Genomic DNA, 13,610 nt, shown 5'->3' on the forward strand with positions numbered 1-13,610 from the left:
CCGCAACGGGAAAGGCCGCAGCAGAGGGAGGCCCCCATACCACAAAAAAAAAAAAAAAAAAAAAAAAAAAAAAAAGTTATCCCTTTTGACAGAACAGGTGAGTATAGCATAACTCTCAAACTGTCTGGTTTCCTACTCTTTTTCATTGTGTTATAGGCTATGTTAGTAGCTTTTTAAAATATGCTTTGTTTTATAGACCATTGTGATGAATGACTGTATTATTCGAGGGGATCTGGCAAATGTAAGAGTTGGACGTCATTGTGTCGTGAAAAGTCGGAGTGTCATAAGGCCACCATTCAAGAAATTCAGCAAAGGGTATGTAATTTAATGACCTGATTCAGTCTTGGGCAAGATGCTGCTACTGGTGGTACTATCCTTGCATTGAGTTGTGGGGGAAGGAGCAGGTCTACGCTCTCGTTTGGGACACTAAGTAAGAATTCACCATAATGAACACAACTCTGGTGTTGGTTGTCTTAGTCTAGTTGGTGGGTAGTTGCCAGAAACAATCCACTTAAGCTGGCAAGAGCAAAGGGGGTTCTGATTAAACAGCCACAGACGTATTTGATGGAATTTAAGGGTAGAAAAAGGGGTCAGGCTTCACAAGGGACTAGAACCTGGAATTGGACAGCTAGCCAGAATCAAGACCACTATTCTGTCTGGCTACTGCTCTGTTACCAAGGTTATACTGTTTCTTAACTGTCCTTGTCTCTGCACTTCTGCTTCCCTCTTTTTTCTTTCAGCTATATCTTCCGGCTTTTCTCATGGAGCCAACCTTGCTGCCTCAGCCCTTTTTTTACATCACTTCTTCATTTAGGCTTCCAATGGATACCAACCAGAGATTTTAGGTCCTATTAACAAAATGTTGGGAGAGAGAATCTAATTAGTTCAGTTTGAGTTAAGTGCCCACCCCCAGTCTAAACAGCTTTGACCCAGAGAACAGGGTCAAGTCAGGCCCACTGATCTCTCAGTGGGAATAAGGATTGTCTAAGAAAGGGCATGGACAGGGCAGGAAAACCGACCGCTATGCTTGATATGTGGTATTCTCTTTGCCTCTCTCTCCCTTTGCCCTCCTGGTTCCTACCTATGACACCATCTGCTTTTCATCCAAGAATTCAACAAGCATTGATTGAGTGCTTTCCTTACGCCAGTCACTAGGTTATAAGCTGGGCATATAAAGATGGATCAAATAGGGTCTCAAAACCTAGAGTTAGAAGTAAAACAAACTAGTGAATGTAACAAAAAAGAAACAGACTCATAGATATACCGAACTAGTGGTTACCAGTGGGAAGGAGAAGGGGCAAGACAGGGGTAGGGGATTAAGAGGTACAAACTACTACATATAAAATAAATGAGCTACAAGAATATGTTTTACAGCACAGGGAATAATAGCTAATATCTTATAATAACTATAAGTGGAGTATAACCTTTAAAAATTGTGAATCACTATGTTGTACACCTGAAACATATTGGAAATCAACTATACCTCAATTAAAACAAGAACAACAACCTAGTGATAGAAATAATTACATAAATAGATAGCTACTATAGAATGTGATGCTATAACATGATAGCCACTATAGAATGGGATACTCCTGTCACTGGGGCATGAACATGGTTAGGGAGGAACAGAGAAGAGGGCAGCTAACTCAGACTACCATACCTGGGTGTGTATCATGCAGGAATCGTCCTGCATTTCCCATAGTGATGTTGGGCTCCAGGCTTTCATTATGTACAGGAATTGGAGTAGGGAGTCATTGTAAATCATATGAATTTAAATGAAAGCATTTGCTCATTAGCTCAGAAGGCTATTTTTTTTTTTTTTGACCATGCTGCGCGGCATGTGGGATCTTAATTCCCTGACCAGGGATCGAACCCGGGCCCCCTTCAGTGGAAGCACAGAGTCTTAACCACTGGACCACCAGGGAAGTCCCTCAGAAGACTATTGAGGGGAGGGGACTTCCCTGGTGGTCCAGTGGGTTAAGATTCTGTGCTCCCAATGCAGGGGGCCCGGGTTCGATCCCTGGTCAGGGAACTAGATCCTGCATGCATGCTGCAACTAAGAAGTCCACATGCCGCAACTAAAGATCCCATGTACCGCAACTAAGACCCGGCGCAGCCAAAAAATTAATAAATATTTTTTTAAATTAAAAAAATAAAAAGGACTATTGAGTGGAAATCAGAAAACCCTGTGAGGCCCTTTCATGGTTTCATACAGTGACTGATGCTCTGCTAGAGTTGTTGACTCCACCTCCTGATAAAGGCATTATTGGGCTGGGTATGGTCCAGGAAGAGGACTGAGAATGAAAAAGAAGCTTATTGGTGAATGGAGGAAAGTGTAAATTAGAATAGTCCACATGAGAAATATAGAAATATGAAAGTGTAAATAGCAACACATGAATAGAAGGTGAATGTCGATTTCCTCCCCTGTATATCTCAATACCAGGACTAGATAATAGTATAAAGTTTGGAGATCTTAATTAAAATTAAGGAGTTGATAGTACTGTTGTAGACTATGATAAGATCAAGGAATCCATTGCCACACAAGGGGTCCAGACCAAAAATGCAAATAAATTAAAGAAGATTTAAATAAAGTGTAGGTCTGTGGAGGACAGGTATCATCTCTGATAAAATATTCCTGACAAAATAGAACACAGGACTGGAAAGAGCCAGTGAGCATCCAGCTGCTTTATATTAGTTCTAGTCCAAATATTTTACATCCCAAGATACCGAAATTTCTTGTAAATATGATCACAGACCACTGTTAATGACATTTGAGGAGTCCTGGAGAATGGGAATGATGTCACAAGTCTGGAGAAAGCCGACTGACTCCTTAAGTCCTGGCTTAAATGTCACTTTCAATTAAGCTTTTACTTAACCTCCAGTCTGAGTAAAGTCTCTTTGTTATATGCTCTCATAATGTGTTATTTTTCCTCTGTAGCACTTATCACAGTTGTAACTAATTACTTATTTAATCATTTATTTAATCTCTCTTTTTTTCTCTTGTTTGTAAGGTCCATGGGCATGATCGTATCCCTTTTGCTCACCATTGTATTCCCCAGTTCCTAGCATAGAGTCTGGCATATAGTAGACTCTCATAAAACCAGGCAATATATAAATTTTTAGCATGTTGGGAATTATATCCCATGAACCTCACATCAGTCCCCTGAAGGATTATAGAGCAGATTAATGAAAATGTGATCTGTGGGCATTTTCAAAGGAGGCAGGAATGAGCAAAACATTCATTCGTTTTTATTTGGTGCCAGATTTTTTAGCTTTGAAGGTTTTGCTCTTACTGTTTTGCTATTTCCTTTCACATTTCCTTGGTCTAATATATCTGATTTCGATTTAGTAGTCACATGCATCTTCTTCAACATTATAGAATTCCTTAAGCCTGAGGATTCTTTCCTTGCTAGGAACAGTCTTATTAAGAAAAGACGATGGAGTTGAGATTACAATCTTTAGTTCTATAAACCTTGACCAGAAGTACATCACCTTGACCTTTCTTTGTTCATCTTCTTTTTCTTCTATAGCGTTGCATTTTTTCCTCTACATATTGGGGACCATGTCTTTATTGAGGAAGATTGTGTGGTCAACGCAGCTCAGATTGGCTCTTATGTTCACGTTGGCAAGAACTGTGTGATTGTGAGTATGGTGACTTGGCTGGCTGAACAGCCTCACTCCCTCTCTAGCTCGCGTCCCTCACATCAGTGGGCTTCTGCTTCTGTCATCAAGCAGGGTAGAAGTCCTTTCTGGTCTACTGGTCTATCAGAATTATTACTGAATTTGGAGTTTTTCCTGGGCATTAATAATCATGGCTAACCTTTATGGAACCTCTTCCATATGACGTTAAACTCTTACCTTTGATTATTTCATTTAATCCTCACAACCATCCAAGGGTACTAGGTACTGTTATTATCCCTGTTTTCAGGTGAGGAGGTTGAAGACCTTTGATATTAGGGAATTTGACAAGGCTAGTAAATGGTAGTGCTGAGATTTGAACCCTAGTGGTATGAATAGCCATGCCGCTATGTGGCCTACCTGTTGCTTCACCTCAAGAATCTTACAGTCTGGTGGGGGTGAGGGGATCTTGAAGGGTGCATCAAAATTGGCTCCTAGACAAGAGGAGAATGAGTGTTTCAGGGAAGAGATTGGCATGTGTAAGGGTCAGAGTCACCGATGGGCATGACGTTAAGGGAGCTGCACGTAGTTCAGGGTGCTGGGTGTGCCAGCTGTGAGGGGGGGCCCCTCCCTCAGCAGAACCTGTAGGACCCTGGTCCACAGATGCCTCGATATCAGTTTGTTTAACCCAATCAAGCCTTTCCAAGGCTGAATTTCTTGGTATTTCATAGATGAAGAGGTTGATTTCAGTTAGGATTTCTGAGACCATCCTGAGTAAGAATGTTAATGATCAGAGCCAAACTGCCTAAATTTTCAGGGAAAATGTTTCCTACATTTTATGTTTGTTCCTTAGATTCTGGGAAAAGCCAAGACCCCTTTCATGCATTTAAATGGCCACTCCCCTTAATTTAGAGTCAGTTCTCTGCTCTGGATAAGACTAGGACCCTAAAGTATCAGAAAACCTGCAGAAGCCATGCAGTCACATTCTAGGAGCCATGAGGGCACAGCAAAGGTGGACAGTGCAATGGAGAACCCCACTGCTGAGAAAAACATTCCAGTCTGACTCGTTACTCAGAATTAAGGGGAGTAGTTGTTTTGCCAAATATTCTTCTCCAGGGGAGTTCTTAGTATGCATCAGAGACAGAACGTCTGTGGTTCGGGCTGACGTTGAGAAAAGGGAGAAGAAATCCATCCTCTCCCCTTACTCTGACTGTTTGACCAAAGCTGGCTTTCCAAGCCACAGCTGGGTTTTTCTGATATTTTCCTCAGCGATGTGAAGACATCATCATAGTAGCCTAGTCCTTTAGCCCCAGAGCCAAACAGTTAAGAGCCAAATGTCTGAACGGTTAAAATCCAAATGCTATTCCCACAGCTTAGGGAATTCTAGTCCTGTTGTTAGGTGCTCTGCTTTTTGTATCACTTTTCAGTACATCAATTCATGGTATTGTCATTGTTCAGTTTTGACAGTACTTATTTGCTGAGCCTTTAAAAATTCCCAAGTAATCTCAGGAGAATGGTCCTTTGAGAATCTCAGAGCTAGCAGGAACTCATTTAGAGTCCAACTGTCCTCATGACACATGGATCCTTCCATCTCATGTGGTAGTCTAACTTATGCTTGGATATGTGAAGGTGTGAGTGTTAATCAGAATTGCCCAAATGTCTGCAGGAAAAGCCTAACAGGCAATATTAATAGGCACTGTTACCATGCCATGAGTTTTACTTTTGTCTCTAGTCTTGACAGCATCTCTATGGGCTTGGTTTTATATCCTATTTCACAGGATTTAAGTAACTTGCTAAATAACTTGCATAAAGAGATATGGGTAGCCATAATACTAGCAACATGTAGTTCTTAACTCCTTCTTGGAAAGTTCTCCAGGAAAGAATAAAGAAGTAGTTTCAGCTTTTTATCTCCTCAGCTATTGCCAAGCCATTCATGCCTAAGAAGTACCTGCATTTTTTATTCTGCTGCCATGTAATTGATCAGTTTACCCAGAATTCTCTGAAACCCAATTGAGCACATTTCTCTGAGTGGGCAGAATGGCCAACTCTAGAAAGCAGGTGCCCTCAGGCTGTGTGGTGGCTGGTAGTATACGGTGAGAAGGTTCATTTCCACTGTCGCTCTCTTCCAGGGCCCTGTGTCTGCAGGTCCCTCTCTGTGAATGTGTCCTGCCATACGCAGCACATTGTCTCCTTTTACTCAGTGCCCCATGTGCTTAGTTTGAGTTATTAGGAGCTTAGGCGTCATAGGACATCTTTGAGTTAATTTGGGAGTCACCAGGGGAGCTGGCCATCTGCCCGATTTTTGATGTTGCCGATAATAGGTAATTCATGGAAGAAAACTTTCCAAGGAGAAATGAGCTGCAGTCATAACTTGCTTCTGACCTAAAGATGTTGCTCAACTTGGCTGTTATCCACCCAACTGGAGACAACTTAGTTAGCCACTGAAGAAATTCAGACCATAGAGGTATAAGCTTTTTAAAAAATTCATTTGGCAATCTACCCAGGAGTTCCTGGACATACATAAGAGTTAAGTATTTAATACTGGGGGAAATTTGAACACAACCAAATCAAAGTATCTTTCATATTCTTTGGTAAAATCTAAGATCTAGATGGGTTAGCATTATCCTGGTATTTGTTAGGTGTTCTGCATCCGCAGCCACCTGGGGATGTTTTATCAGATCATCTGACCAGAACATAAGTAAACTTATAGACCTGGATGATGTAAATGCAATCTTTCATTTACTCAGCAAGTTGTCTGAGACATAACTTTAACTGTATATAAAAGCCTCTCCTTTCCCTTAAGCCATGAAAGAGATGAAGCTCCCAGACCTTATTTCTTGCCCCCAAAATGCCGTGGGTGATGGCAGAATTGAAAAGTGATGACAGTGGATAAAGTCAAGCATAATGTCCAGCCTAAACCTTCTAATAACTACCACTTACCCATGGGAGAACAAATGAACTAATAACTTCATATCCAGAAGAATTTGCCGAGATTTTTCCAGTTGGAATTGGCAAAAGAACAAACAGACCTTAAATTGGTAGGTGCAAAACGAATGTACTGGCTAATATGAACCAAGGGTACAGAAGTAGATCCTAATTTCATACATAAGTGGCTCCAGGGGTTCAGTTGATGTCATGAGAATTAATCCCCTTCCCTTTTTTGTTTTCCTCTGGGAGGCTCTCAGGCAGGTCCTTTCCTCATGGAAACCAGTGGCTGGTCCAGGATTCTGTCCTGTCCTCTAAAATCCCCATTGGAAAGAGCTTCTTTTCCCAGTAGTCCCAGCAGAAGCCCTGACGTTGAGATTCATCATCGGCTCATACGCCGATTCCCTAAACCAGTGGCTGTGACCAGGCTTGGGGTTCATAGTTTGGGATGGGAGGTGAAGCACATGGACTGAGATGGGGATGGGGCGGTATCCAAGGAAAATATAGGTTCTGTTACCAGAAGAAAGGGAAGTGGATGTTGGACAAGCAAAACAACAGATATCCACTAAATTATTATAAAAAAAGAAAAGTAAACAGAATTCTTGAAGATTGAATTTCATGTAGTATGAAATGCCTAAGGTAACTTGAACTGTCCCTAGTGTATGACTCCCACCTCAAATTTATACACACTCACATTTTTACCTCCTGCTTGTCATGTACCACCTGCAGTAGGGAATAGTAGCCAAGCCTCTTGTCACTGTCCATGACTCTTGTATGATATCATGAATGGAGAAAATATAAATATATTCCACACAGCAGACAAGACAACTTTTACTCCCATTTCCTGGTCTGTTTCCTATTAACAAGATTTTAATTTCAGGGGCGCCGGTGTGTGTTGAAAGACTGTTGCAAAATTCTCGACAACACAGTATTACCCCCAGAAACTGTGGTCCCACCATTCACCGTCTTCTCAGGCTGCCCAGGTAACCTTGGGTGTTGATTATTAAAACTCAAGTTTATTTTCTTTCACAAAAGTAATGCATGCGATTTCTATCTCTAACAGTATGTTGATCTAGCTAACTTAAACATTCTCCTGGTACAGAGTACTTAGAAATACTATCTAAAATATAACTAGATAAATCTGTCACCAGCACAGGAAAAATATGAGGAAGCATGTCTCTCTTGGCCTGGGCTCTGCGTGGAAAAATAAAAAGTGTGTCCAAAGAATTCTATGGCCTTACCTTGACATTGGTTGGGGTTTGAAGTTGTACTTCCCACCCTGCCCAGGAATGCCCTAACTGAAAAGTTACCATAAAACATGCTCTAAGATCAGTGAGAGCTCTAGGACACCTGAGAGAAGCAAATACATTATCTCTTGACCTTTGCCCATAGGCAAAGCCCTCATGAGCTCGGAGTTCCAAATTACAAACATATGACGAGACAAAAGCAATCCATGCTCATCCTAGAGAGCTTGGAAAACACCGAAAAGCAAGAAGAAAACCTCACATTCCCCAACCCCCACCTCAAGACAGTCTCTTTTCTTTTACATGTTGTTTTACGCAGTGGAAATCACGTAGCGCATGCAAAGGTACATCACAGATTCACAAATGGAAGATGATATGAAGAGAGATTTGACAATATATGATCTCTAACCACTGGTGGTTTATTTGTTATTCCAATTTTTAAAAATCTCATTCCTCAGATCACTGAATACAGATTTCAAAGATGTACAAAATCATCCACTAGGATTCTTTGGGGAGGAAATGGGCCGTTCTGCTCTTTCATGCACCTCTGTTTGCAGAGGAGGAGGAGACTTTTATTTAGTAATTCTCCCCATAATGAGTTCCCACTGTGAGAAAGTTTAATAGTTCTTAGCAAGTGCTAGATCAGCACAGTCTTGGTGATTGTTTTAGGAGTTGTGAGACAAGCATCTGAGCTGAGATGAGCAGTGTATTGCTGACGAAATATCTTAATCTCTTTTAACTTATTCAAGGCCCTTAGAACCAATTTATGGTCTTTGAGCACTGATGGCGGATGGCAGGGAAGCACTGCTAGATATTTGAAATCCAGGTAAACACTGTGTGTGGAGGTTCTGCCTGGGACCTTAGAGATCATTGTATAGGTGAGGAAACTGAGGCCTAGAGAGGTTGAGTTGTATGACGTATCGGAGCTAGTTGGGGGGAAAGCTTTGACAAGCACTAAAGACTCCTTATTTATTTATTTTTTTTTAAAAATTTTTTTTCTTTTTTTTTTTTTGGCCCCTCGGCTTTTGGGATCTCAGTTCCCCAGCCAGGGATTGAACCCGGGCCACGGCAGTGAAAGCACTGAATCCTAACCACTAGGCCACCAGGGAACTCCCAGAACTCCTTATTTAGAGTCCAGTACTTTTTGCACTGATAGGGTACTTCCCATGTTTATTTTATGTGATTTCACAAACAAATGCTAACCATCTAGATACTGCTGTTGGCAATCTCCCCCTTTAATGAAGAGGCATAGGGTTGCAGGAAAACTAGCATATTTTTGGAAGCCTCCACAGCATGAAACTGAGTCAAAATGAAAGGCAAACCATACAGAAAGGATCTGGGTTAGGGACCAAAAACTCAGATGTCCACAGGAGCCCGACAGATCATGTAAATGATTGAAGCAGTAGCCTATCATAGCTGTTTAAGAATACAGGCATGATATCATGAGAACTTCTGGTGTTTCATGAGGAGCTCAAAATCTGAATTTTTGTATGGTATTTCTGAATTTTTAATTGTTGAGTACTAATTTTTTTTTAGGAGATTAAATACTGTACAGACTAAACATATATTTGGAAATCTAACATGGGCTGCTAGTTTGTAAAAGGTGCCTGTGAGAATTGTGTATCTTTTAAGACCATTTTTTCTATCATAGTTTTTCTTTGTATATATACAAGAGCATATGTGTGTGTTTTTATATGCGTATGAGTGTATAGGTATGTGTGTTTATATATATATTTGTGTATATAATATGAAACTGTTTTTACATGTATAAACAGAATCATACTCTGTTCTGTTAGGAAACTTGCTTCCTTAACAGTATATCTTGGGCATCTTTTCTTGTCAGTATGGTGAGATTCACCTCATGCCTTTTAATGGTTTCATGGTTTTCATTGCATAAATGTTCCACAGTATAACTAATCATCCTCTGGCATAATGGATCAAAAGAAGTTGCACCTGGTTTTTCATGATTAGAAACTTTGCTGCATTGATGCTTTTGTACATATGTTGTGCAATTGGGCAAGATTATCTGTAGAATAAATTCTTAAAAGTTGGATTATCAGGTCACAGGGTATGAACTTTTAAAAGTTTTGCTAGATATTCCTAAATTGCTCTTCAAACGGTTGTATGAGTTTACACGTCCACCCAGAGTGTGTGAGAGTGCCTCTTTCCTAGAAATTCTTAAATAGGATTCCCCCATCTTTTGTCTTTCTATAGGGTGTTTCTGTTCTACTTCCATCTGTGATTTGAATATATCTAGCATGTTCAGGCCTTGGATTCAGTTTCATTGTATGAATAGCAGGGCAGTTTCTTCCTTCAAGAGCTCTCATCTTGGCTTGCCCAGCACGCGTCACCCCAGAATCCAGGGGATGGACAAATCCTTGCCTGGAACAATGTCAGATGTAGTCAGATTTGCCTTAACTCTTCAGGTTATGCCATGATGTACTAACCTCTTTTACCTGGAATATATTTATCTCTTTTTTTTAATTAATTTTTTTTTTTTACTTTTTTATTTTTGGCTGCATTGGGTCTTCGTGGCTGTGCGCAGGCTTTCTCTAGCTGCGGCGAGTGGTGGCCACTTTCATTGCAGTGCGCAGGCTTCTCGCTGTGGTGGCTTCTCTTGTGGAGCACAGGCTCTAGGCATGTGGGCTTCAGCAGTTGTGGCTTGTGGGTTCAGTAGTTGTGGCTCACGGGCTCTAGAGCACAGGCTCAGCAGTTGTGGTGCACGGGCTTAGTTGCTCCGTGGCATGTGGGATCTTCCCGGACTAGGGCTTGAACCCGTGTCCCTGCATTGGCAGGCGGATTCTTAACCACTGTGCCACCAGGGAAGTCCCTGGGATATATTTCTGCATTTTGGGAAAGTATTATTTGTTTCTCTCACACACACAAATTCACGCCATCTTGAAGATATGGTCAGTGGAAATATTCTGTTAGCACCGAAGATGGAAAACCTAGTATTTAGACATTCATGACTAAAGAAAGGAGACTTTTAGAGGTTTCAACAGAAGTCAGAGCTGCATGTGGGCCTCCTCTGGCTCCTCGTGGTTGACCAGGTCTTTCTTTCCTCAGGACTCTTCTCAGGGGAGCTCCCAGAATGTACCCAGGAGCTGATGATTGACGTCACGAAGAGCTACTACCAGAAGTTTTTGCCCTTGACACAGGTCTAATGTCTCTGCCTTGTGTCTCGAATTTGCTTGAGCTCTAAGATGAACTTGGGGACAAAGTGAGCCAGTCAGCATCTACAAAGAGCTCTTGTGTCTTTGACACCTCCCACCCTCTTTCTTTCTTTTTTTTTTTTTTTTTTTTTTTTTGATTTAATTCTTTAGAGTTTCTCAATCCTCCCAGGCTCTAAGCTCTTAAAACTTTAATAACAGAACGTCTAGAGGAGTTGTCTCCAAATGCTGTGCTTAAACCATATCTATTGACAGTCACTCTGTACCATTATGTGTGGAACATGGACTCATCTGTTTCCAGCACTCCCACCCCTTGGTCCTGTGGGTGGCTGGATGGAGCAGGGCATTCTCTCCCAGTGGGGAGGTTGTGACGCTCTTGTGCTGCCCATGGCCATGAGCTACCACAGTGAGCTCTGCTCACAGGGATCACTCTCAGCTTCCCTGCTGCTCACACATTTGACCAGTTGCCACAGCTGCTCATAATCTGGAAAAAAAAGTGTTTTGCGACTTTTCAGAGCCCAGATTCCTGTTGGCTACTAAAACTTGAAGGGAGGATAGTTAGTATTTCTCTTCTTTCCAGAGTGACCTGAACTGTCATTTTAATTCAGGGTGACTAATAAAAGACTTTCTAGCATCTATTCTAGGGCCTTGGCTTTCACTAAAAGGGGGGCCCTTAGCATCCAGATTTTACTTTTGCAAGGTCCCAGGTTTGAGTCTCCCACGTGGGTGGACTAGTCTGGCAGCCACTCCTTGCCTCATGGTGTTTGGGGACAGCAGTATATGCCTTATTTCATTTGTGACACTTGCTTCCTGGCCTAAAACCATTCAGCCCACCCTTTCTTTGCCATAAACCTCACAGTTCAGACCAAAATATCTGTACTTGGGCCCAATCTCATATGTACATGGAGGCCTCTTAAAATCATTCTGGGGACACAGAGCCCCAAGGAGTAAACGAAGTTGCCAGGGCCGTTCTTAGCTTCTGGGTAATAGCACAACCCTTCCTGTTCTGCTCTGGCCTCTTGGTTTAGTAGGAAGATATAGGAGTGAAGACCTGAGAAGGCTGGCCTTGCTTGAAGCTCTGATGCTGCTCTGAATGGGGTAGGACAGTTTAGCCTTGAAGGTTAGAATCTAGCAGCAGCTGTCTTGACTTAATATCTGGTTATGGGGTTTGCAAAAAGAGCTGTATGTAGTCATCTCTGCTAGTTCAATGTAAAACTGCTTTCTGGTTTGTCATTTTTTGTGTTTGTACATTAAAAGATTGACACATGAAACAAGTCATTTGAAGGTGATCACTGTCCACCTCCAGCGATGGCAACCTCTCTTGGGCACTTCACTGTGTGCCTGGTGCCCTTCTGCGGGCTTTATATTCACTTGCCAACCTAGGGCTCACACCAACCCTGTAAGCTGGACATTATCCCCACTTTACTGATGAGGAAAAATTTCAAAAATATTAGATAACTTGTTCCAATCTTCGTGGTGAAGAAGTGGCTGACTCAGCAGGCACATTCATGTGTGCATGTCTGCCTGGCTCTGCAGCCCACACTCTTCAGGTCTGCCCTGGTATGATGGGACAGTCTGCTGTGTCCTGTCTGATACCAGCAGCCTGTGATGGTTGCAGCTTTTTGGGGAGCCATATCCCCCAGCTCCCTTCCCCTTTTGTGCCACCAAAAAGGTGGATCTTGTAGTTGGCAGAGCTTAGATGTGCCCTAGGCTAACCTCTTGCTTCTTAGAGAAATCTTCCAGGGCATGTCTGCCAGATTCCCTTCCAGCCTGTGTTTGAATACCTGCAAAAGGAAGCTTGCCACTTTATACGACTAACTGTTCATTTTCTTTTTAAATTTATTTATTTATTAAGATATAATTGACATATAAGCTTTTGACTGTCCATTTTGTTGGTGAACAACCAAAATTAAGAGAAAGTGGGGTGTTTTTTTTCCTGAGTCTTTAAAAAATCTTTAAGTGATTTGAGTACATGATTCCAAAAACCCAGTCCAGTTAGTGAAGAAGGGACCTACAATGAATTAGATTTTCCCAACCCAGAATCCAGTCCCATGTTCTACTTCCCATGGGCAACTACTCAGAACAATTTTCCATCTGTCCTACCAGTGGTTAGTCTGCGCTTGGCACGAGCAGATATACACGTACACACTGACCTCTGTATTCATACAGATGCGAGCACACGCTAGATGTGCTGTCCTGCACCTTGCTGCTTTTACTTAACAGTGCCTTAGAGATTGTTCCATTTTGACACAGACAGGTGATAAAAATAACAACTGTTGACATTTATGGTGTTTACCATGTACCAGGTACTCTTCTGAGTTCTTTACCTTTGTTAGTTCCTTTAATCCTCACAATAACCGTGAGGTAGGTCCAGTTTTCCTCCCCAAGGAACAGAGGTAAAGTAAATTGCCCACACTTCTACAGCTAAGGTGATGGTGAATCCAGGCATTCTGGCCCTAGAGCCCATACTTTTAATCATTATGCAGGAATCCCTCCATGTTCTAATACCTTTCATTGCCCAAATTGGATCATTTGGCCAGCCCTTGCTGTACAGAAAGCATTTTCAGGCAGGCAAGGAAAAGGGGGTTGGGAATGGGTATTGTTGACCCATCCGGCAATGTCTGCCACTGGCAGGAAACCTAATGCTCCCTCT

The 13,610-nt window shown here is 41.9% G+C and overlaps 1 protein-coding gene across 1 annotated transcript in view; it reads left to right on the forward strand.

Annotated features, from left to right (window-relative positions):
* DCTN5 (dynactin subunit 5) overlaps positions 1-12,231 on the forward strand; it is a 21,371-nt gene extending 9,140 nt beyond the window's left edge. The window contains exons 3-6 of the mRNA XM_007105642.2: positions 197-315; positions 3,531-3,642; positions 7,424-7,526; positions 10,854-12,231. Of these exons, the coding sequence (XP_007105704.1) occupies positions 197-315; positions 3,531-3,642; positions 7,424-7,526; positions 10,854-10,951 (432 nt within the window). The 3' untranslated portion in view covers positions 10,952-12,231. The remainder of the gene's footprint in view (positions 1-196; positions 316-3,530; positions 3,643-7,423; positions 7,527-10,853) is intronic.
* The last annotated feature ends 1,379 nt before the right edge of the window (positions 12,232-13,610 follow it).

This window comes from Physeter macrocephalus, chromosome 14 (genome assembly GCF_002837175.3).
Source record: "Physeter macrocephalus isolate SW-GA chromosome 14, ASM283717v5, whole genome shotgun sequence".
In the NCBI taxonomy this organism is placed as follows: domain Eukaryota; kingdom Metazoa; phylum Chordata; class Mammalia; order Artiodactyla; family Physeteridae; genus Physeter; species Physeter macrocephalus.